The 26,857-nt window shown below is 35.2% G+C and overlaps 1 protein-coding gene across 2 annotated transcripts in view; it reads left to right on the top strand.

The window, feature by feature from the left end:
• DPP10 (dipeptidyl peptidase like 10) overlaps positions 1-26,857 on the top strand; it is a 478,664-nt gene that overhangs the window by 7,386 nt on the left and 444,421 nt on the right. The window contains exon 2 of one of the 2 annotated variants that reach the window (XM_006101524.1): positions 12,871-12,966. The exons of the other annotated variant lie outside the window; for it this stretch is intronic. Within the exon in view, the coding sequence (XP_006101586.1) occupies positions 12,871-12,966 (96 nt within the window). The remainder of the gene's footprint in view (positions 1-12,870; positions 12,967-26,857) is intronic. 2 annotated transcript variants of the gene reach the window in all.

Raw genomic sequence — 26,857 nt, 5'->3', positions numbered from 1 at the left:
AAAAGGAGAGGTTACATGTTCCTGGGGTAAAACATTTTTTTAACATACATGTGGCCCTGTGTTTGTACGAGGGGATATTTTAATATATGTAATTATTTGCCGAAGATTTTAAAATCTAATTCTTTGAACAGTAACCTAAGTCACCCCATTCCAAAGTTTTTTTTTATAAGATATAAGAAGAAACATTATCTGTAAAAAAAGAAAAAATATTACCCTTAGTTAAATAACACTTTAAACTAAATAATATGTCACTTCCTGCCTTTGTTTTGGAAAAAAAAGTTTTGCTGGAAAAAACTCCATGTTTTGGTCTGTTCGTCCATAGTACTTCTCTTGGTCTAAGATTATTCATCTGAGTATAAACTCTAAAAAACTGGAATCAGGGATACTAGACTTGGGAAACATCCCTACTTACATGGAAGACTGTGCCTTGAATCTGGGCATCACAATTTAGCTTTTGCTTGGGGTGTAGAGTATCTCTGATCCTAGACTCATAGCTTGCCTTATTTTTTCTGGGATACCATATAGTTATACTAGAGGCCCGGCACATGAAATTCATGCACGAGTACGGTCCCTAGGCCTGGCCTGCAATCAGGGCCATCTTCCCTGGCTGCCGGCAGCCGGCCCCCGCCACCACCCACCCCCGGTTCCTCATTTGCCATTGGGCAATTGGAGCCTGCGGCCGGGGGAAGGGACCAAGAGGTTGGCCATTCCCCCCTCTCCACTCGCTGTCCCTGTATCCCTCACTGGTTGTCCTCTGTGTGTGGGGTGACTGCTGGGGCGGGGGCCTTGGCCTGGCACCTCCTGCATCTGCCGCCACCCTCCCTGGGTTACCCGTTTGCTATTGGGTTATCGGAGCCTGCCTGATGGGGAAAGGGATTGAGAGGTTGGCCCGCAGGCCCCAATCAGGTGGTCAGGGCCTGTGGGCTAGAGGCAGCTCCTGCATTGAGCATCTGCCCCTAGTGGTCAGTGTGCATCATAGCAACCAGTCATTCACCTTTGGTTGATTTGCATATTACCCTTTTATTATATAGGATAACATTAGGGGAACAAGGATGAGGAATTTACTTTTTTATGGATTACAGTTCACCACTCAGAAGTTCTAGTTACTCAGATTACATTATCTCCCCATCACATTCATTATCTTTTTCCTCTGACTCAAAGTATGCTGCTGATCACAATTTTATTAAAATGAAAGTCACATATTATGAAATTATCCATTTTAAAGTGAACAATTCAGTGGCATGTTACACTCTGCGTGCAACTACCACCTCTATCCACTCCTAAACATTTCATCACTCCCAAAGGAGTCCCTTAAGCAGTTACTCCCAGTTTCCTCCTCCTCCCAGCTCCTGACAATCCCCTCCCAGTCTCTATATATTTACCTATTTTGCTTATTTCATATGGAGGTGATTAAATGATATGTGACATTTGTGTCTGACTTCTTTCACTTAGCATAATATTTTAGAGGGTCATCCACATTGTCACATTTCAGTAATTTTTGTAAATTTAAGTGTAAAAGTCTTTACCTCATTGGTTAAATTTATTCTTAAGTGTGTTATTCTTTTGAATGATACTGTAAATAGAATTGATTCCTTAATACATTTTTGATTGCTCATTACTGGTATATGGAAATGCAACAGATTTTTGAGTGTTGAGGCTATACCCTTAACCTATTAGATGTAGTAGGTTATTGTAGAGTCTTTGGGCTTTTCTATATAGAGAGGCTAATACCATATCCAAGTAGAGATAGTTTTACTTCTTTATCTCCATTGTGGCTACTTTTTATTTCTTTTTCTAACCTAATTATTCTGGTTAGAATTTCCAGTAAAATATTGAATTGAAATGGTGAAAGTAGGTATCATTGTCTTGTTAGTGATCATAGGAGGAAAGCTTTCAGTCTTTCATAACTGACTATCATCTGAACTGTTTTTTGTTTGTTTGTTTGTTTTTTGGTAAATGCTTTAAATCAAACTGAGAAAGTTTTCTTTTAATCTTATTTTTTAATGTCTTCATTAAAAAAGAGTGTTGGATTTTCTTACATATATTTTATAATCTATTGAGATGATTATGTGTTTTTTCTATTAATGTGTTGGTATATTGGTGGGTTTTCTTTGTTGTTTTTGTTGTGGCTGTTGAGCTACCCTTGCATTCATTGGGTAAAGTGCCTTTATTAAAGCTAGATAATCCTTTTGATATGCTTATAAATTTGGTGTGTTAATTTAAAAATAAAAACAAATAGTTCTGAGATTCTCTATTAATATTTTGTTGAGGATTTTTGAATCTGTATTCATCAAGAACATTAATTAGTTGTTTTTCTGTTGTCTTGTCTAGATTTGGATCAGGATAATTCTAACCTTATAGAATGAGTTAGTAAGTATTCCTTCCTCTTCTTGTTTTTGGAAGAATTTGAGAAGGATTAGTGTTAGGTTTGATCAAGCAATTGAATCGATACCCCTCCCCCGGGAACTGACTTTTCAGGCCACGTCAGTATGGACATTCCCTTTTGCTGAGACCACTCTTTACTTGCTGAGACCACATTCCATTATCTCTCCTCTCTGGAACTGCACAGAGAATTCTCCGCCCAGAAAAAGCCCGTCAAAGTCCTTTAAAAACCGCTGACTCCAGTCACTTGGTGCTGGAGCCATCTGGGGTTCAGCCACCTGGTGTGCCGATGATCAAATAAATTCGTAATCCCCTCACCATTCTGGCCTCCTGTGTTCCTCCTTCGCGACCTAACAATTAGTATTTATTATTCTTTAAATATTTGGTAGAATTCATAAGTGAAACCACCTGCTCTTGAATTTTTGTTGTTGTTTTGGAAATTTTCTTTATTATTAATGATTCAGTTTCTTTACTTGTTATAAGTCTGTTCTGATTTTCTATTTCTTCTTGAGTTACTTTGGAAGTTTGTATTTCTAGAAATGTTCCCAATTTATTTATGTTATCTAATTTGTTGACATACTATTGTTCATAGTTTTCTCTCAAAATCTGTTTTATTTCTGTAAGATTTTTTAGTAATGCTCCTAGTTTTATATCTGACTGATTATTTGCATCTTCTTTCACTTTTATGTTAGCAACAAGTTTGTCAATTTTGTTGATCTTTTCAACTTTTTATCTTGTTGATTCTCTCTATTGTTTTTCTATTCTCTATTTCACTTATCATTCACCTTTATTATTTTAATTCTTTAGCTAATTTTCAGCTAGTTTGCCCTTATTTTTTAAAACTTTTTTACATGTGAGTTTAGGCTATTGATTTGAAATATTTTTTAATGATGTTTAAAGCTATATATATGCTTTCACTGCATCCCATAAGTTTTGGTTAGCTGTACAGGGTTGGGCAAAAGTAGTACACTGTTATGAGTATGTGAAACATAGAATTTATTATTTGATTATTTATAATCATTATATTATTTACTTATATTATAACTATAAGCATGCTTTTTCCTACCCCTGCATTTCTTTTTACTTGATCATATATGCAGTAAAGAATAGAATAACAGTAGTATGATTTGATGCCCAAATGAGGACTATCAGGTGCCTGCAATTCATCCACCATTGGTCTGTACTAAGATTGAAGATTTTAACCCCATGTAAAAGAGTAGTATCATTAAAAATAATAGTATTATTAGCACAATTTTGACTTCTAGGACCTAAATTTACCATCTTTCCCTGAACCACACTCTGCAGACCTCTGTTGTAAGTTATAAAGATATGATACAAAAATTTGCTCCTGGTAATGTGATTGAAATAAATAGTATACCTGAGAAAGCAACTTAAACATGGCTATGTAAAGGCTCAGAGGCTCAAGCAGGGCCATACTACTTACCATTCTAGTGTGTGTGTGTGTGTGTGTGTGTGTGTGTGTGTGTGTGTGTATTACTGTGTAATTTTCCTTCTCAGAATGTGAAAAGCCTTTGTGTAAGTACATTTCTCATATTTAGGTTTTCTACTAAAACTCAGGAGATTTAATTTGAATAAAGGTCTAGAAAGAAGTTTGAGAATGATTAGCATGTTTGAATAATTGACTCTTTTGACTAATTAAGTCTATGAGTAAATTTTAAAGTTCTTGATTTATTTATTTAAATGATGACAAGTTTGAGGTAGAATTTAATAAGCCCTTCAGAACCCAAAAATGCATTTCTTATTTGATGAGCACTCAGAGTCTCTTCTGAAAACAAGGGGAACAAGGGGAACTAGTACAAACTGTCACAGAAATTGGGGGATCTTAGAAATGCCAGCTATTTATTATAGTGTGTGTGTGTGTGTGTGTGTGTGTGTGTGTGTGTTGTGTTCTCCACTGTGTGTGCAGAGTGCTTCCGTAAAATTCTATATGAAGAAGTCAAACATGCCAAAGAAGAGCTGTTCTCTGTTCTGGTTGAAAAGCACTAACCACATAACCTGCATCTTTCCCCTCCTTTGTCCTGAGAGGGCTTGTCAGAGTCCCCAGAACACAGCTGGAAATAGTGTGGTTTCCACTGAAGCCTTTCTCTTTATAAATGAGGAAAATTATGCCCAGATGGACTGAGAGGTCTAGCGTAGGGCATATATGCTGGTAAAAGGGTTGAGTTAGGGCTGGAATCTGACCTCCTAACTCGCATTGCTGTTGCCGCAACATTATTGCGTGTTCCTGTTTGAGAATAGAGAATGGGAGAATAGGTTCATAGCTTTTTGTCGGGAAATTATGAGAAGATGAATGCACTGCAGGAGGCATGTTTCTTGGAAATCATATTTCATATTTAATGTGAGTTTCCTGAATATTGTCTCCATGTTTGGTGAAGAAAAAGGCATGGATGGGAAGGGGAGAAACAGATACATAAATAAATATATAATTGATAACTTATTTGCCAGCTAGCCTCTTCTTTCTACTCAGTGTAGCTTTGGTCAGAATTTAGCTATTTCCCACGTAGTTAAATTTAAAATGCACGTCTTTATCATTAAAATGTCTTTCTATATGAATGTCACATGCTAGAAATGTAGTCAAGAAATATAGAACATCAGTTGGATGATAACCTTATTTAGGAAATAAACTCAATTAGAAGTGTATATAGTATGGACTTTAGAAGATATAAAGTTAATCTGAATCAGAACTGGTTTTAGTTAGTAGGGTTGATTAGGTTTGACTGGGATCATGTTCAAGAAACTTAGCTATTGCCAAATAATATACTAGAGAGTAAGAAAAGGGTAAAGAAAGAAATACAAAAAGGAAACACCCAGCATGCCAAAAGGAACAAAGGTAATTTTCTTCGTCTACATGTTATGTGATGCACCATTTTTTTCTGTGCTTCTGTTTGAATGGATAACTTGCTCACAGCAATAGTAGGTAGCACGCTGCTTGAAGCTTCCTTCATTGACAAGACTGGTTTATCATTTATTTTTTGTGAGATTCACATTTTTTCACCTTAAATTCAATCTGGTCAAATGCCCTTCCTTAAAAAAGATACTTATGAGTGAACTTTTTCATTAATTGTAAGAAGCAACTCAATAATGTGCTTCTTGTAACGTAATACCAGAACATAATGGAAACATTTTGGCTGAAGGGAACAACTATGAGAGAGATGAATATTCCAAAAGAACAAAAAACATTTTTTTTGGTTCTGAAATTGTAAAATTCAAAGGTGCTTCATAAAGACCTATATATTTTGATACATTGTAATGTTTTAATAATAATAATGATAGTGGCTGGCATTTAGTGAGCTGAGTACTTTGCCTAATGATTTTTATATATGACCTCATTTATTTTATTTTTTAAATCCTCATCCAAGGATATTTTTTCCATTGATGTTTAAAGAAAGTGGAAAGAAGGGAGGGAGGGAAAGATGGAGAGAGAGAAAGAGAGAGAGAGAGAGAGAGAGAGAGAGAGAGAGAGAGAGAGAGAGAAGGTTGCCTTGCCTCCCACATGCTCCCAGGGATGAAACCTGCAACCTAGGTACATGCACTTGATCAGGAATTGAACCTGTGACCCTTTAGTGCACAGGTTGACGTTCTAAGCATATGAGCCATGGCATACCAGGACATAGCTTGTGTCTTGTTTTTTTTTTTTAGTATTTTTATTGATTTACAACCCAATGCCAGTTTTCTTTTGAACAACCTTCTTATGTTTCAATATGAGTTGTTGGGATAAATTTGTGATAATCCAGGATTCTCTGTTTGATAAGTGTAGCCTTGAAGTTAAAATATAGAGAAAATTATTAAAATGTATCAAATAATAAGATTCCAAAATAAATTAATTTCCTGAGTAATCAGATGGTAATGTGTGTCATACATGTTCTAATACTAAATAGTGTGTAACAATGATTGGAGAGTACATTTGGACTTGTAGGCTGGCATGTTCTAGGTAATTTTCTTGAGGAAAACAAAGTAAACTCCCTACATTTCAGTGAATGCTGCGACAATACTCTGCTTCAGAAAAGAGAAGGCTGTGGCAGTGTTCCTTCATGGGCAATGTGGAGCAGAATGGGGTGCTAATAAGGTCTGGAGAGGGTACACTGAGGAGTATAATTTCATTTGGATGAAGGGTTCTCTGGCTGACCTCATTAAAACTATTCTTTTTTAAAAAAATATATTTTATTGGTTTTTTTACAGAGAGGAAGGGAGAGGGATAGAGAGTTAGAAACATTGATAAGAGAGAAACATCGATCAGCTGCCTCCTGCACACCCCCTACTGGGGATGTACCCGCAATCCAGGTACGTGCCCTTGACCAGAATCAAACCTGGGACCCTTCTGTCTGCAGGCCTGATGCTCTATCTACTGAGCCAAACCGGTTAGGGCAAAACTATTCTTAAAATATCATTTATAAAAGTGTATATTGTCTCTCTTTAAAAAGATGTAATTAAAGAGAATGGTCCATGAGAACATTTTGAGAGTATAACAGTAACTTGATTTGTCAGGGAGATATAGGTTCCAGTTTCAGTCCTGACTCTAACTAACCATCTGACCTTTGTCAGATGATATTTAACTTTGCTGATCTTAAGTTGTTGTTTTGTTTTTTCCCTGTGAAATAAAGATACTAATATCCAGTAGGGTTTGTGGGGGAGGGGACATTTGAAAAAGAGAGATTTGATTACAATGGATAAACTACCAAAAAGATTATGATGAGACTTGCAGATAAAGGGCTATAGGAGATAAAAGCCAGCCTGGGAGGCTAGTAAAAGAGAAGCTTAAATATTCATTATATGTAGAAGAAAGAAGTCTTTATTCTAGGACTGAAAAATTCAAGAGACCTCAGGGATAGGGCATAGCAGCTAAAGAAAATTAAAGAAAAGAACAAAGAAAAAAGAAAAAAAGCAATGAGGTACAAGGTTCACTCTCAGTAATGAATGAAGCCAAAGAAATGGATCTTTAAGTTTCATATATATCTCTCTCCAATTATTGTTTAAAGATTATAGTTAATTATAATAATTACTTTGATGGGTTACTTTTAAAATAAGTTCTAGGGACAATTGGGATAAAATAAAAATCCTTATTATTAAAATTATTAAACAATTCCAGATAACATAACATAAAATAAAAGTTTAAAAATATTTAATAAAAATATTAAAATGTGTCTCTGTGGATTGAGCATGTACCAATAAGTTAGTTTCCCAGTCAGGGAACATGCCCGGGTTGCAGGCTCCATCCTCAGTAGGGGGGTGTGCTCTCACATCAATGTTTATATCTCTCTCTTCCTTCATCTCTAAAATCAGTAAAAACATATCTTTAAAAAAATATTGAAATGTTAACTAACCAATAAAAAATGCAAAGTGGAAAAATCTTGGTCATATAATTTCATTCATCAAAACAGATAAAAATATTTAAATAAACCATTTTCATATTAATCTAGCAGTATAAAATAATAATAATAATTCACCATAAGCAGTTGGATTTTGTTATATAAGTAGAGGGTGGTAAGCAATTGGAAATTTCATTTATACAATTTTTACGTCATCACATTAGAGGGGGAAATATGTTTATATAAAAGAGGCTCAAAGTATATCATGACAGTAATAATTTCAAATAAAAATTCTAAGTGACATAGGAATAAAAACAAATTACATAAGAATGATAATGATTCCTTTCTAAAAATGTGAAAAAAATCTTATTAAATAATGAAATAGTAAAGATACTGCCATAATAGAAGAAAAAAGACTGTCACTATTACTAGTATTATTCAACATTATTTCAATATTTAATCTAATAAAATAATTCACTAAAATGAAATAAATGCTGTTCAGCAATTGGTGCTGGAGCAATTGTGTATTCAGTAGGCAATAAAATAAGATAAAATATGAATCTATGATTAACCCTCATGCTATATACAAAAGGTAACACAAAACGGATCAGGGATTCATATGTAAAATATAAAACTTGATCATTTTAGAAAAAATATAGGAGAAAATCTTCAGGACAGAAGAATTAGGTGGAAGTCTTTTTTCTTTTGCCATCAAAAGCATGATTTATAAAAGGAAGATGTGATAAACTGGACCTCATCAATATTTAAAAAATTTTATCTCTCCCTTCCTCTCTGTAAAAAATTAATAAATATATATTTAAAAAAATTTTTTTTCTCTGTAAAAGTCTTTTTTAAGAGGATGAAAAGATGAGGCAGAGATTTTGAGGGCATTTTAAGTTGACATATATGAGATATTTTTTGTATCTTGAATACATAAAGACCTCTCCAGGCTAAGAAGGTAAACACACACACAAATGAAAACAATCCAATTAAGAAATTGGCAAATGACCTAAACAGACATTCCACTGAGAATGATGTACAGATCACAAATAAGCACATTAAATTATGTTCATTAACTACTAGAGAGAGGGAAATTAAAACCACAATGGAATATCAGCACACAAGTACCAGAATAGCTAACTTTAAACACACACCCCAAATATGGCAAGAATGAAGAGAAAGTGGGTTACTTATACATTGCTGGTGAGAATGGAAAATGCTACAACTACTCTAGAAAAGCGTATAACATTTTCTTACAAACCTAACAATGTGCTTATCATGTGGTCCAGCAATTGCATACTTTGGCATTTATCCCAAAGAAAGGAAAATGTATGTTCCCACAAAAATCTATACAAAATGTTCACAGCAGGTTTATTCATAATCACCCCAAACTGCAAATGATAACCCAGAAGTCCTTCAACAGTGCATGGATCAACAGACTGTGCTTAATTAATACCCTGAAATACCACCAGTCAGTAATAAAGGAACGGAGTATCCGTACACTCAACAGCTAGGATGGACCTCAAAGAGGATTATACTGTTTGAGAAATGCCAATTTCAAAAGGTTAAATATTATATGATTTGATTTACATACTGTGCTGAAATTTACAAAATGATGAGATGAAAAATAGATGAGTGGTTACCGAGGGCTGCAGAGGGAGGCTGTGGTAGTAAAAGGGCAGCACGGGCGATCTGGTGCTGGGACTTTTCTGTATCCTCACTGGTGCTGGTACATGGGATACAAGTGCATGGAGCTACACACACACATACATGCTCATATGTGTACAAATAAATACATGTAAAATAGGTGAAATCTGAATGAGGTTGATTGAGTATCAACAGCAGCGGTTTGTATGATATGATTATTCAAGAGATTATCTGTGATTGAGGGAAACTGAATGAAGGGTATACAGGATCACTCACAACTGTATGTGAGTTTGCAATTACCTGAATAGTTTATTCATTATGTATATGATATTTTATTATATGCATACACAAATTGTTTAAACTTTGGGAAAGAAAGCATAAAAACATTTTATTTAATAGTTTTTAATTGTTTAAAGTATTACTATGTCTCCTTTTTTCCTGATTAACCCCCCACCCACCCTCCAGCCACTCCCACCCCTCAGTACAAGCCACCACTGCCCCAGTGTCTGTGCCCATTGGTTATGCTAATATGCATGCATACAAGTCCTTTGGTTGCTCTCTAACTGCCCCCCACCCCCACTTGCCTTCTCTCTAAGGTTGGATGGTCTGTTCAGTGTTACCTTGTCTTGGATCTATTTTTGTTCATCAGTTTATGTTGCTCATTATATCCCACATATGAGTGAGATCATGTGACATTTATCTTTCTCCGAATGACTTATTTTTCTTAGCATAATGCCAATCTGACATGTGAGATGGTACCTCATTGTTGTTTTGATGAATCTTGGTGGGGGGACAAGGGTGAGAGTTTAACCAAAGAACTTATATGCACATATGCATTACCCATGGACACATATAATAGTTCAATGAAGGCCTGGGAGCAGGGTAGAGGAGGTCAGTGGGGTAAGGGGGAACATTTGTAATCCTTTCAACAATAAAGATAATTTTTAAAGGAAGAAGGAGAATTGATGGTACATTATATATAATCTTGGAAAATTTTAAATTTTGAAACATCTGTTCTTATTGAGACATCTCATAGAATAAGTGAAACCCTAATACAATTACCTCATTTGACTAAAATCCCAAACTCCTATGACAGAAAGTGAATTCTAGTATTAAGGCTTCTTTGGTTTGTAAAAAAAAAAACAAAAAAAAAACTCATAATTTTATCTAACATGCTGCTTCTCCTTTCCTTTCTGTGAAGTCCAGGCCATTTAACTTTAAAGAAAAAAAATCATAGACTTTATTTTCTGAGAGAGGTTGTGTTCACAGAAAAATCGAGCTGAAGGTACAGAGATTTTTCCATTTACCCCTGGCCCTCACACAAGGCAAGACCTCCCCCATTGTGGACATCCCACACTAGAGTTATATATTTGTTACGATTGATAATTTTGTATTGACACGTCATTATCTGCCAAAGTCTATATACCTTACATTAGGGTTCACTCTTGCTGTTGTATTTTCTGTAGGTTTGGACAAATATATCATGACATATATTACTATTATAATCACTAATATTGTTAGTTTCTTCATACTTTGCCCTTTTAGAATGTCATGAAGTTGGAGTCATACAGCCCTTTTAAATTGGTTTCTTTCCTTTACTAATGTACACTTAAGCTTGCTCCATGTCTTAATGCAGAACAGTGCATTGTCTAGATCAGTGACGGCAAACCTTTTGAGCTCGGCGTGTCAGCATTTTGAAAAACCCTAACTTAACTCTGGTGCCGTGTCACATATAGAAATTTTTTGATATTTGCAACCATAGTAAAACAAAGATTTATATTTTTGATATTTATTTTATATATTTAAATACCATTTAACAAAGAAAAATCAACCAAAAAATGAGTTCACGTGTCAGCTGTGTCATAGGTTTGCCATCACTGATCTAGATCTACCGCAGTGTACACATTCACCTATTGAAGGAAACCTTGTTTGCTTCCACATTTTGGCAATCATGAATAAAGCTGATCTAAATATCCATCTGCAGGTTTCTGTGTGAACATAAGTTTTCAACTCATTTGGGTAAATACTGAGCGCAGTTGATGGCTTGTACAACTATTTTTCTAACAAACCGCCCAACTGTCTTCCAACGTGTTTGTACTATTTTTTATTCTCAATAGCGATGGATGAAAGTTAGTCATTTTATTTCTATCTAAGGCCTTTTAAAGTTGCTTTTGCAAGATTTCCCTTCCTTTCTCTGCTCATCCAGCACTCTCTATCCTTATGCTGACATGTATCACATTCTTTCATGCTTTGCCAGTGTGAACCCCTAAGAGCAATGCATAGATATGTCTCCAGCACCTTACAATACTTCACATTGAAAATTAATGGTTCCAGTATTTGTTCAATGAATAAAGAAAGTTCAAATTGTCGTGTGTCAGACTGTCAAATAGAGCATTATGTTTTGCAAATCTATATATAATCACAAGGTCTTTTACATGGCTTGGAATCAAACAATTCACACTATTACCACTAGTAATATTTCTTTATGTGCTCCTTAGCGATTTTTTTTTGGATGGTTAAATACATGGTTGATTCATGTTAAAGGAAATTGCATTTGAAGTTATTGATTCTTTGGCCCAGCTTTTCAGCTGGAAGAAACAAAGCGCTTGCTGTAATAAGTTCTGAACCTTTTAAAAACAATATTTAATGAGGTTTGTATGTACCTTTGACATTTTATTTTCAACCAGAGTGAAGGTCAGAAATGAAAGGGCACAACTATGCTTTTATACAGTAAATAAACAATGCTATTATTTTTCAAAGAAAATGAAATATTGCTAACTTCTTCCTGGTTTTTTACTATCTAAAAATGAGTTTGCTATGCCTAATTTTGGTAATTAAATCATGTTGTCCTTGCATGTACTAGAATTTGGAATTTAAAAAGGGAGTACACCTAGTTTATACATCAGGGACTAATGTAAATTGTGCTTTTTGTTAATACTCGGGCATTGCATTATTTGAGTTTTTATATTTAACTCTTAAATGAACTTATTATTTGTTGGCTGGTATTTATTTGGTGGAACTTGGTATTATTCTGTTAATTTGATGAACTTTCTTCTTAGATTGGAAGTTTTCTTAATATATATTCAGTGTCCTCAACTCTCTCATATTTGGTATTTATAATACTGTAAATTTATCATTAAAGAGGATATTTTAAAGTGATTTTGGAAAGTAATTGCCTGGATTATGAACAGTGAAAAATATGCCCTTAGAAGCACAATACACAATGGGAATTTTAAGGACTTTCTTTTCATACTATATATCAATACCTAACAAGGGGTTGATCTATTAAATTTGTACTAGATCAAGACAATTTTAATGTTAAAAATAATTTTATATGCTGAAAGATATTATGAAGCAGACAAGCTTCAAATGCCAAAACCCATGTATAAATGATCACTTTATATTGTCATCTATTTAACATATTTTCGAAACAAGGTATTTCAACTTTTATGATTCATTCATTTTAAAAATTAGCATGCAATAAGCGCCTAATCTGAGATTTACTTCATTTCAGATGAACTTACAAATTCATCAGAAACCAGATTGTCCTTGGAAGACCTCTTCAGGAAGGACTTAGTGCTGCGTGATCCTGAAGCCCGATGGATCAATGGTACGTGTGTGCCTTTTATGTGTGATATTCATTGAGTTTTATATAATTACAGTCTAAGCCAGCGGTTCTCAACCTGTGGGTCGCAACCCCTTTGGGGGTCGAATGACCCTTTCACAGGGGTCGCCTAAGACCATCGGAAAACACATATATAATTACATATTGTTTTTGTGATTAATCACTATGCTGTAATTATGTTCAATTTGTAACAATGAAAATACATCCTGCATATCAGATATTTACATTAGAATTCATAACAGTAGCAAAATTACAGTTATGAAGTAGTAATGAAAATAATTTTATGGTTGGGGGTCACCACAACATGAGGAGCTGTATTAAAGGGTCGCGGCATTAGGAAGGTTGAGAACCACTGGTCTAAGCAAATAATGCTATTTGAAGTTAGTATTTGAATCGACATCATTCTTCGAAGATTGCATATACTATTTAATGAGTGTCTTGGCTCATGTGAGGAAACCAATTCCTAAGATAGGTCATCAATAGAAATATCCTCCACACGTTAGATCAATTGTTTCGTATCTGTGGTTCCCTCATGGTCATTATTAGCCATGTTACTTTAAATGTGTTATATCTCCAGCATTTCTCTAGGTTATTCTTCTTGGTGTAAAGGATGGATTTTGAGAGACTGCATATGTATATGCTTCAAATGTGGCTAACAAATTAGTTTCTTTTCCTTCTGGTGGCTTTTCTTTTTAATCCTAAGTGCTGCAAACTAGGGAGACTCTTTCCAAACTTGAAATGAGTGAGAAATCACATGGAAATATATTGCACTTTGTCTTTTTCTGTCCTGGCAAAGAAACCACCTCAGCTTTCCTTAGTCATTTCAGATTTTATTATTTTCAAGGAGTTTAAGAGAGCATTTAGATTGTAAAAGAAACAACCAAAAGTAAAATCACTGAGTGGTTCCATGGCTTCTCTTTATGGAAGGTGATAGGGAAAGTGAGTGGATTATCCAGTCAGAAGAAATGTGTTGGCGAATATTCCGATTTGCCTGACCATACTAATCTCTGTGGTCAGAACGCAGTTCATCTTTGCCTTTCAATTTATTTAGAAGCAATATCTTTGCTTGTTTTCAAGGCATAGAGTAGATTATTTTATGATAAATAAAATAAGCTTTGTCCTTTATCTAATAACAATTATCTCACTTATAGTCCTTTCTTCTCTAATATTCTAATTAATTGCTTGTATACCTGAAAAGTAAATGGTTACTTTTGGGAACTATAAAATGAAGGGAAGTTAATTCATGAGGACAGAGGCCAAATCATACTGTTTAGTTAGCATTAATACAGTTCCTGGAGGTCACCTGGCACTCAAGATGTGTCTTTAAATAAATGAATGCATTTCATTGAAGTTCTGTGTTATTTTTCAAGAAACTAAGTTTCAATTGAAATCAGTTGGAAGATGAGTGTGTATCATGGTGATGGTATTATGCAGTGATTTTCAACTGGTAGTGCTGCAAGAATTTTTAAAACATGCAGTACCTGACTATTCAGTCAGGGGCTCTGACCTTTTTTTCCTTAGATTATCAAATTAAAAAATGACAACAGCCAACACAACAATAGCCATCCTGGGTGAATAAATCAAAATATACCTATATTTTTGTGATATCAGCAAAAAATATATTTTTTGGTGTGCTGCAGAATTGTTTAAATAGTTTATGATGAAAAAGGTTGAAAATTGCTGCTATTATAAATAAAAATAATTTAATTAATTTATTTGTATATTTTTATTTGAATCGTTTACAAATTAAGGACTTGCCATATTGTTGCCTTTGCACTATGATTATTTCAGATGAGCACTGTAACTAAAGGAGACTAATAAAAATGAGGTATCATTACCAAACATTGTTCTAATACACAGATCTCTCACAAATCATTCTCCTAATATACTATGGTAATTCTGCAAGTCATCTTTTTATTTGCTAACACTTATTTTCTATTAGAGAAGAGGACAACATTATTGTGAAAAAATGTGTTATTAGGTTTGAATTGCTAAATGATATTCTGTTTTAGTCACCAAGATTTTGGAAAAGCGTTAGAAATCTGTGGTCTTTGACTTTGGAAAGCAAGCAAAAATCTTGGGCCTTATCTCCCTTCTCAGGTTAGCTTGGATTATTTAAAGAGACATTCACTCCTGTGTATAACTGACACTTTGATATTGAAATGCCAAAGGACTGGGTGGATATTTAAGCAGTGAACTGCATGCTAAATTAAGCCATTTCATTATCTAGGGCACACATTCTAACATTCTCCTTTAACTCTTCACGAGATACCAAAATCATATATTTGGAGTTAATCATTTTAAGCTTAAAAAATAATTTCATTCTTAACTATTGGTAAACCTAATCTTGAGAAACATCCTGGGACAAAGCTGCAGTGTTATCGTTATATTCTAGCTGAAACGTAGGCTATAATATTTATTTTGAAATTTGAGATAAAAACAACCCTTTTATCCAGCTCAGTAGTTTAGTGCCGGCCTATGAACCAGGAGATCACAGGTTCGATTCCTGGTCAGGGCACTTGCCTGGGCTATGGGCTCAATCCCCAGTAGGGGGTGTGCAGGAGGCAGCGGGTCAATGATTCTCGCCCTCTCCCTTTCTCTCTGAAAACAATAAAAATATTTTAGAAACAAACCTTTAAACAGGCTTAAGCTCTCAGAGGCTTTGTAAATAACACTGAAGAAATCGACTCGCTGGCAGCAGGCTGTGTGCACTGTGCTGCTTTCCCAGTGAGAGTGTAGATTTGTGCTTCTTCATTCCTCTTATTCAACCCAGATCACTTTCCTAGCAGTCACTAGATACTTGGCCTATTTACTGGTCCCTCACATGGCCAGGAAACACAGTGGGAACTATATGAATAGAATGTGTAACCTTGGCCTCATTATCACAGATTGTATCTAAATATAAAATTTGAATTTTTTCTTTACTCTCATGAGGTGTCTCACCAGGCTTTCTCAGTATGTACGTCTCTTGAAGAGGTCTAAGTGAAGCTCATTTGGAAGCTTCATTTAGTCTTGGAGGTCACCACAGGTAGATGGGTGTGCAGCAATGTCATTTCTTATACTGGTTCCCAAATAAAATAACTGAATGTCATTGCAGCCTTTGAGGGGTACTCATGTTCATGGTTAGCTTAACATCTGCCTTCCCCCATATCTGCTCATAAGCTTGAATCTACATTTTTATAGCATCTTTTTTTTCTAGTTGTGTCACCTTGAAACCTAGAAATCCATCTTCCTTAAAATTATTCATCTCCCCACATACATTTTTATTGAATTTATTGGGGTGACATTGGTTCACAAAACCATATAGGTTTCAAGTTTACAACTTAACAAAACATCATCTGCACACTGCATCATGCGCCTAACACCCAAAGCAAAATCATTTTTACCCCATTTATCTTCCCTTTGTCCACTTCCACCTACCCCCATCTACTGTAGATGTATGCATGTGTTTGCTGCATCATTTTACCTGCTTCCATCCAGCCCCCCAATCCCTTACTTCTGACAGCTGTCAGTCTGTTCCATGTATCTAGGCCTTTGTTTTTATTTTGTTTTTCAGTTTATTTTGTTTATTAGATTTTACATATAAGTGAGATCATATGGCATTTGTCTTTGTCTTTCTGATTTATTTAGCTTAGCATATATTTAAATTATTGTTTGAAATTTAAATGTAAATCATTTTCTTTCAGGAAATGTTTTCAAGATTCCAGCTTGCCTTAAAATGATAATATTTATAATAAACACCAAATAGAGTAGGGAAGAGTATTTACCCATAAAATTGAGTGTTAACATTTCAGAGAAAAAAGTTTTCAGAAAAATAATATTTTTATGTTTTAGACATATAATGATTACTTTAAAGTATTTAAAGGGAGTTGGAAATAGAAAACAAACTTTAGATTAGGATAAGTAAACTTTCATATTGCAGCCTATTTTGTGAAAAAAAAACTATATTTTGATTTTTAAAATTAGGAATTAAGTAAGAAAAGTATATATATATATATATATACTTTTAGACACAGACAACAGTGTGGTGATAGGCACAGGGACATGGGGTTGGGGGTAGGTGGAGGTGGGCAAAGGAAGGGAAAATGGGGATGTAAAGAGAATTTGCTCGATGCAGTGTGCAGATGATGTTCTTTTGAGTTGTACACTTGAAAATTGTATGGTTTTGTGAACCAATGCCACCCCAATTCATTCAATTAAAAATCAACTGACAAAAAAATAAAATAACAAAATAATAAATTCATTTTTAACTTATAATAAAGAAAAAAAGTCTGAGAGAGATGAAAGAGTTATGCTTCGAGTTCATCAAGAATTACTGAGTTCCAGCTACAATACAGGGTTTTGTATATTTTAAGTGGAAATCTATTACCATTTGAAAGATTTGTAGTAAAATAAATGGTGTTTTCATAGCTGTAATAAATTGTACAAAATTATGGTTGGTCTGTTTTTGTTGGCCCAGGACCTGGGTTTGTCAGCACAAATGTAGATTCAATAGACACTTAACATTGACATCTATTTTTCCACCTACATGTCCACCTATCTTTTATTCAACATGTGTTTATTGAACATAGTGAAAATATTCTAGATAAGATGAATAGATGCAGTCCTTTCATTAAAGAGAATTATGAATATAAAGATTCTTCCCGCATTGTGCACAGTATTTTTATGCATATCTATGGGTTAGAGGAGTGAATTAGTACTCAAAGGCTGTGATGGCACAGGAAGTAGAATTTAAGTAGAGAGGTGCAAAACATATTGAATCAAGACTACAATGAGATTTGATTAACTTTCTTTTCCCCAAAATCAAAAACACATTTCCATCTCCCTTATCTCTCTCTTCAGAAAGATAGAGGACACACACTTGCAAATTTTGTTTATTGAACTTCTTTTTATTATGTTTGCTTCTTCTTTATTTGATACAGTCTTTACTTATATACATTCATAGTCATGACTAATATAGGCATGGACCGCTGACATGCTTAAAGGAAATATAATTAAGGTACCTACAGAATTTAGAAACTTACTGCTAATAATAGACCTTAAATAATTAGACAACATTGGTTGATACATTTTTCAATTATTGTTTTATTTTTAATACATTGGAAATGTAAGAGATCAGTTTGAGTTAAAAATAATTGAGTAGTCTTAATGGAAGAAATGAAGTTCAGTTTCACTATAGGGGGCAGAGGAACCTAGGAGAAAAAAGGGGATATCATTGGGAGAACAAGGATGTATTAGGACACAGTCATAGGAATTAGCATAGCACGTAAGGATGACTAAGAAAAATGCTGTTTGTGTGCATGTGTGCCAAATTAATGGTGAAAAAGTTGATCAACTCAGTTTTGGCATATCATTAGGATATTAATACTTGTTCATTTTACTGCACTTGTTATCCTTTAATCTCCTTTAGTAGATTCACCCTTTTATTGCATCTTCATTTGGAAGTAAAAATTTGAAGTTGCTTTCATGATTGTCAGCTATTTTATTTTCCTTAGAATTAAAATGGGAGATACTGGTGTTAGGAACTTCCCTTTATATGTTTGTAGTATGACAGGATTCACATTTACTTTTCAACATATGTTATTTATGTGCATTTCTTTGAAAACCCTTGTTTGAAAGGTTGGTGGGCACTAATTGTTTGTTATGAGTAAGTTGCGTTACAAAAAGGCTTTCTTCACTTTCCAATCACGTCAGTAATTAGCTCTGGCCAGAATCCAGGTCTTTCATATTCAATGTTGGGGAGGAAACACTGGAGTATAGGAAATGTCTAAAGTGAATTTTGTTGTGTTGTAATCGAACTAACATTTAACAGTGTTTATAAATCAATTAATAGAAACATACCTATGGCATAAGGAAAGAAATGTTAAGGAAAAGACAGATAATAAGGGAAGAAATTATTTTACTTATATTGGACTGTTTGAATTTGACTAGAATTCTTAGCTGATTGGGAGAAAATGTAACATTTTATATCATTGATTGTAACTGTAAAACAGAGTTGTGTAGTTAACTGTAATAATGAACTCATATTTACATATTAAGCTTATAATACAAATTACTTTGCTTGAGTTATGTTGTCTGTGTGTATGTATTTCTTTCTTTCTGATGGACTAATTTTACCTGATCAGGTTGTTAATTTAGTCAGTTTAAATGGCCCATTGAGATAGTTAGATAAAACACAATCAACTAATTCAATTTTTACATTGAATAAATATGTACTAGGCATGAAGGTACATTTAAAGAAATATTTAGGTAGAAGAATTGTTAGCAGTGATATTTTTTATTATTAAATGGCTAAGATTCTTTATGGTAAAGTCATTTCATGCACAAGCATTTAGTCAACTGAAGTTTCCATCCTGTTCATAGTGGTTGGTGCCATGTGTTCATAGAGGCATACACCATAGTAGATCTAGCCGATTTAATTCTACTTATTTTCTATATTTGCCTTTTATTTTCTATATTTATCTGATGAGAATTATATACCCTTTCCATCGTACTCTAGTGATGCAAAAAAAATGAAGTAATATCTGCCTTCATCAATTTATTATTAACATTATTTATTAAATAAACATTATGTTTGGGAGACATCTAATAGTTGCCAGGAACTCTGCTTTGAATTTTATTTCGTTATATCTAATGCTTAAGTAAAGATATATTCATTTGTAAATGGGTTCAAGTCTACACAGCTAGAAGGAGGCAGAATTAGACATATTATGTTACTTTCCCATAATAATGAGCATAGTAAATGTAAACACATATAAATGAAGGAAAACAATATTAAGAAAAAGACAAATAACACGAAGAGACAATAATTAAAACTTTAGATATAAGATTAAGCATATTCTATATAATTAAGGTAGGAAAAGTGAAACTCCTCAAACAAATTTGTGCAAGAACTCTGGAATAAGAGCCCACAGAACTGGAATTTACAACTTAGTGTGGAATAGAAAACCGAGTATTGTACCAGAATTCAGGAATCCTAGCTTAGTAGGTGAATACTCACCTTGGGAAAATCTCATCACTTTCCTGAACCTCAGATCCTTCATCTGCATAATTAGAGGGTTTGACTGAATGACACAGGAGACCAATCCTGTTTTTTTAATTTGGGAATAATCCAAATTTGAGTAATGTAGAACAATAGGTCTTAAAGCAAATGACAATATGGCAACAGATAACATCATAGCACCTGGTAGTAGTGGAATTTGGGGAATTTTATTATTTGTAAGTACTGTTAATAGCAGTATTTCACAGTTCTCTGCTATCACTTTCAAAACTTGATTCTACTCTTTTCAACTTCTAACAGACTTGCTAAATGACATGAGTGAAATTGACAATCCAGTTTATGTTGTTAAGTAAGATGCAAGCTTTTTTTATCACCCCTAATGATTTAATGCACTTAATGCCCTACACATCTATTTATGAGTTAAACTGTTAATTATGCATTGTTTCAAATGAGAATTGAGAGTAATTGAAAGTATGGAAAGTCTGAGGATGGAATATTCTTTTATGTAACTTTTTAATGGAACTTTGTTCATTAAGCATAAAAAATGGAAGAGCAGTGTAATGATCCTCCAAGTAATTATCACCAATTTGTGAATGATTACTGATATCTTATGAATCTTGTTTCATGTAATGATACACATATAAGTGTGGAATTATAAGAATAGGAACAGCTAAAGGAATACATCTGTTTCAAGCAGAGAGAAGAACAGAATGGTTATTAGAGATGTGGTCAAGGGGATTCTATGCTGATCATAGCTGGTTTCCGGAATTGGACTAATACTGAATGACATAGTTTACCATTAAGAGGTATGCAAGGAAGTAAATCAGAATTATGAGCTAAAAATCCTGATAAATAGTTGAAGCAAGTCAGACCTAGAGAAGCAGGGAAGAGTTATTTCAGAAACACCATTAGCTATGAAAGGGCATCCTGTGAGTAAGGGTTAGATTTATCATGTAGACTTTAGAATTAACTGAAATGTAAATTAGGGGGGGGCAGTATACGTCTACTTACCTACAGTAAGTCATATTGGAAAATGTAGTTTTACAGCTTTTGGTTAATCTAGGGTAGGAAGTAATGAGCTCTCCGCTCTTGCTTATATTATAAAGTGGTTGGATGATCATGTGATGAGGACACTTTGATGGGATTCATGTAATTGCTATGAGATTGTAAACATTTGAACCATTAGTTCAACTTTAGTTATATGGTTTTTAATTGATTTCAGAGAGGAAGGGAGAGGGAGAGAGATAGAAACATCAATGATGAGAGAGAATCATTGATGGGCTGCCTCCTGCATGCCGCCTACTAAGGATCAGGCCCACAACCTGGGCATGTGCTCTGACCAGGAATCGTACCATGTCCTCCTGGTTCATAGGTCAACACTGAATCACTGAGTCATACAGTCTGGGCTAATTATAAGATTTTATTATTTTGTGTCCAAATCAACATTAAGGTACGGTTTAAGCCACTGCTTTAATAGTTCTTTGGTTTAGGAATCCATTGATACATTGACCTAAAACAGTTCCTAGGGAGTGGTGTCAGCTTTCACAGACATTTCCCTGCTCCGTATTTCCACACAGGAAACCTCCATCATGTGACATGAAGCCCTTGTCTCTTTGTCTTGACTGGCCACATAAAGTTGCTGAAAAATAATTTAAAAGCTGATCTCATTTTGCACTTTCAGTTGATAACACCTTGCAATCCTCCTCTGTGCTGTCAATACTGATGCCAGTTTGAGTGAGCTTGAACATTCATTACTAGGACTGTGTGTGTACCCAGGCCATCAACCCGTCACTGCCATGTACTTCCAAATAGAGTCTGAAAGCAGGTAGCTTGCACCTACCTGGTCTTTGAAGGTATTTCATTTGTAAGTGAAAATGCACATTAATTCATGTGTGCGTATGTTTGCTTCTCTTTCCTAGGAGTGTGAATGTTCATTTGGTTTTCTGACATTACCAGTCTTACTAATTTAATTTTTCTACCATCACCCCATACCCATGATGAAATACAGTTTTACATTGCACTCCTTGGAGTTTAATGGCATCAAGATACTATGATACTCAAAAGATTCTAAAATTATAAAATATCTTAATTAGAAAAGTGCAGGAAGCCTTGTAGAGCAGAAGTACTGCACAATTTTCTTGGGCTGCTCATTAAGTGACTGGGGCTCAGAACCATCCAGATGTGTTGCTCTTTATGGCCTTCCCAATATCCAGGCCGAAAAGCAGCCTCTGTATGTTAGACAGAGTGTCTTACAAGGGAAGGGTTAGGCCTCCAGACATTAGAACTGTAGTTCTGTCACTGGTTGATGTGGGCCACTTGACTTCTCTAAGTGGCCAAGTCTTCATCCATTAGACTGAGAGGATAAGTTCTCTTATTCCTTCCTTCATAGTCATTGTGAGCATCACAAGGGCTATAAGTCCTGTGAAAACTTTAAAACATTTATAAATTTGTGTCTCTATTCTTATTTTTATTTGTGTGTTTTTTTTTTCATTCTTGACACTATTACAAATGTCCCCTATGCCCCCCCTCTTTGCCTACCCCCACCCAGCCACTAACCCGCTAGCCTTCACCATGCTGTTGTCTGTGTCCATGGGCTATGCATTTATTGATCGAAAATTGATTTTCACTTCCCTAAACTGTATGGCTGTGGGCAAGTCAGCCAATATTTCTGGGCATTACTTTTGTTTAAGCACCAGAGTGAGAATCACAACAGCAATAATAACTAGTCATTGGGTGTTGGGTAAGTGCCAGGCACTGGGCTAACTGCTTGTAGTGTACAATGTGATTTAATCTTCACAACAATCCTATGAATTATTTTTATGATCTCCACTTTACAGCTAAAGAAACTGAGCTTGGAGGGTTTAGTAATTTGCCCAGCTAGTAAGAAGAAGAGCTGGAGGAAGGTTTCTTAGGTTATTTAATGAAGAGGGATGAAGGGTACAGAGTTTTAAGTTATGCAAGTTCAATAAATTCTGCAGATCTGTCTTGGGGGCTTCAGCTGGTGTATTAAATTATGAATATGCAGATTATGACATGTTGAATGAGAAGGCACAAGCCATCCACAGTGGTCAACAGCATGAGCTCCCACCATGAGGAAGTGAGAACCCAGGGCTATCTGATTGAAGGCTGGGTTTCAGTACACTCATGCAAAGGAAGTAAAGTCCCAAGTTTATTACGTACAGATCCTGAATGCCAGACATGGAGGGTTGGCCACAGAGAGCCTCAGGAAGGGCAGTCCTCTGCCCTAGGTCACCAGTGAGCAGGAGATAGAGACAGGGCCGCAAACACCTGTAACTGATGAGGTGGTTCAGGAGGTGGTCACTAACTTCATGGGCTCACTTCTAAGTGGTTATTTCAGAAGGGGCCCCGGGAAAAGCAAAGCTGAAGCTCGTGGTGGGCATCCTCAGCTCAGGTCCTTAGCTAAATGCCTGGACTCGGTGCGCGCAAGGTTGTCACACTGTGAAATGCCCAGGCAGCAACTCATGTCAAGAGCTAATGTACAACAATGTGACGCTAGTTAATGTTACTGTATCGTTGTTATACTTGAAATTCGATAGAGGGCAGAGCTTAAGGGTTTTCACTGCTTCCCCCCCCCCGCCCCCCGCCACACACACACATACAAGAAAAACAGAGAACAGTAACTTTGTGAAGTTATGACTATGCTAATTAGTCTGATTATGGTGATTACTTCCCAATGTCTACATATATCAAAATATCAAGTAATATACCTTAAATATGTACCACATTTTATTTGTCAATTATATCTCAAAATTTGGGGGGGAGACAATTTTTAAAAATCACTTTAAAATAGTCCAAAAAGTATGCCTAGGTGAGGCATGTGTTAGTAGAGAGTAAAAGCTAAAGAAATAATTATTTGCTGTTTGGCTTTTTTCATTTATTATTCTGTTATGTTTCCACACCTACTTTCCTTTTTGTACCACAAACAGGTGCATACTTTTCCTTAGGAAATGTCAGTTCTACTCCAATTCATCTGTGACTCATGCCGGTCTCTCTGGTTTTGCACAAAGCTCCCTACACTAAGAATGTCCCCTCAGCCATGTTGGACCCCGCACTGCTACCCTAGGTTTTCTCAGGCAGGAACACTACATTTTGCCCTTGTTTATCCAACGTCAAAAGCAATGTCTAGGCATGTAGCTACTTCAACCAATGAATTAGGGCTTTGGTGACACACACCCTCATTTTAATTAGAAGATAGACACAATTGGGAAAGTAAACTTTACAGTATTTCCTTGTAGTCTTAGATGAAATATATGTATATATTATAAGACATTATTTCTTCTTTCACCAATTAAAAGGAAAGATATCCTTCAATTTATTTAAATGTAAACAAAAAGTAAATTATTATGACCAACAGTGTCATAGAGTGTGGTGTGATTGCTGATGGGCAAAATCCTGTATCAAGTAACCTCTATATAAGAAAACTAATGTTATTTTTTTACAATTGCTGGGGCAGGTTCTAAGGAAATAAGTGGATTACTTAGGACAGGCCACATTTTCATGATGGATACCTATAGGATTTCAATGTTTATAAAATTCTTATTTTTTGTTTCTTTTTAAGACTGTATTTATATATATATACTAGAGGCCTTGTGCATAAAATTCATGCATGGGTAGGGTCCCTAGGCCTGGCTGGTGATCAGAGCCATACTGCTCTTGTTGGGGCCCATCAGGGCCAGCAGCACCTCCACGGCCACCTGCTGCCAGCGCCTCATCACCGATGCCTGCCATGTTCTGAGCCACCTCTGGTGGTCAACATACATCTAACTCCTGGTGGGTCGAACTTCTGCCCATGGGGACAATTTGCATATTAGCCTTTTATTATATAGGATTAATTCACTTTTTTAAAATCCTTGTCTTTCAAACTTCTCAATACAATGGCAATTCATTCTAGAAAGCTGATACTGGGAGAGGTTTAGAGAGGTAGTCCTCAGTTTACCATAAGGTATTTGAGAATGGGGATCATGTTGCTTATTTTCATTTTAATCCTATAACTCCCAGCTCAGTACCTGTCACCTTTTAGCTACTTAATTGTTTTTTGAGATAGACTGGATTCATATTTATTGACTGTCACTGTCCACAATCATCATCACAAGCCCTGTTTTATAATGAAAGGCAGTGAATTCTCGGCTGACTTGTGTTTCTCAGGGTCACAAAGTCACAGAGCCAGATTTAAAATCAACCAAGTGATTTTATTTTTGTTATTAATTAGTATTAATATATTACTGTCTTTTTGACCTTTAATAATGAAAATTTCTAAATATAGATTTATTGATTCCATGCAATCAAAACGGCTATCATTAAAGGAAGAGGACACCAATAGTGATTAGTGGTCAGAATCTGGAATTTTGCTGAGAAGTGATAATAGAGTTATCTGGTTTCTTCCCCAAAGACATCTATAATGCTTATTTTTTAAATTAAAATTGTTTAATGTTGACATTATTTCAGACTCCCCCCAATCCCCTTGTACACTCCCCTTTGTCCTTGTACACTCTTGAGGAAACTATAAACTAGTACAGCCATTATGGAAACAAAGTATGGATGCTCATCAAAAATTTCAAAAAAATAGCTCTACTGGCATGGCTCAGTGGTTGAGCATCGACTTATGAAACAAGAGGTCATGGTTCGATTCCCTGTCAGGGCACATGCCCAGGTTACAGGCTCAGTCCCCGTTGAGGGCTGTGCAGGAGGCAGTTGATCAATGATTCTCTCTCATCATTGATATTTCTATCTCTCCCTTCCTATCTGAAATCAATAAAAATATGCTTTTATTTTTTTAAATATGGCTACCATACGATCCAGCAGTTCCAATTCCGGTTATATAGTCAAAGGGAATAAAATCAGTATCTTGAAGAGAAAAAAAAAAAAAAGATGACTGTTGGCGCTTAGCCTTTTTAATCTCTCCTCTTGTTCCTTAGTAATTGTATCCCTTGACTAACCTGCATATTCTGAGAGCATCTCAAACTTACCTTTACTTTATGCATTTCCTTTTTTTTTCTTTTTAGGCATTAATTCTGCTTTCAATGTGGCTATATAAGTTATGAGTCTTTGAAGATCTTAATTATATTCCTTATTCTTTATATCATCCTATAAAGCTTTTTATCTCTATTTTATTCTTTACAATTTTATGCTGTGATTATATACAACACACATTTTCAAAATCCTTTAACTCTCTAAACAGATTTTTAAACTATTTGTATTTTTTTAGAAAAAATATCTTGTCTTCTTCAAATAGGTAAAAATCAGTCATTACCTCTCCCTGAGGCCTCAGGATGGTGTTCTATGTTTCTACTCATAAACATTATGTGTTTTTTTTTTGCTTATCTCTGGAGGAAGGATCCTCTATCTAGACTCTTTTAATTCCTCTTGACTTTGCTGAGTCTCCTAAGATCCTCATTTTTTAAAAATTATAATTAATTTTTAGGAAGAGAGGGAGAAGGATAGAGATAGACACATCAATGAGAAAGGAACTTTATTGATTGACTGTCTCCTGCACTGTCCCTACCAGGAATTGAGCCCAGGTATGTGCCCTGACCAGGAATTGAACCAGGGACTTCCTGAGTCCTGGGCCCTGGGTCCAGGCTCAACCACTGAGCCACACTGGCCAGGCCAAAATCCTCATTTTTAAAACAGGTGGAGCTGTCTGTCGGGTTCCCGGGTTACTTTTCAATGTCTATGCACATTCCAACCAGTAGTCATATGAGTATTGTTATTGCATCTTTCCCCATCCATTCAGTGATTGCCTCTTAACACTCTAAATAGGCATTAATAAATACCATATTATGTTCCAAGGTATTTCTGGAGTTGACATTTCTTAATGGACATTGTAAGAGTGATACTTGTAGGGAGGAAGGGAAC

Source organism: Myotis lucifugus, unplaced genomic scaffold (assembly GCF_000147115.1).
Source record: "Myotis lucifugus unplaced genomic scaffold, Myoluc2.0 scaffold_370, whole genome shotgun sequence".
Lineage (NCBI taxonomy): Eukaryota > Metazoa > Chordata > Mammalia > Chiroptera > Vespertilionidae > Myotis > Myotis lucifugus.
Note: the sequence above shows the minus strand (reverse complement) of the source record. Positions and strands in the feature narration are given on the sequence as shown.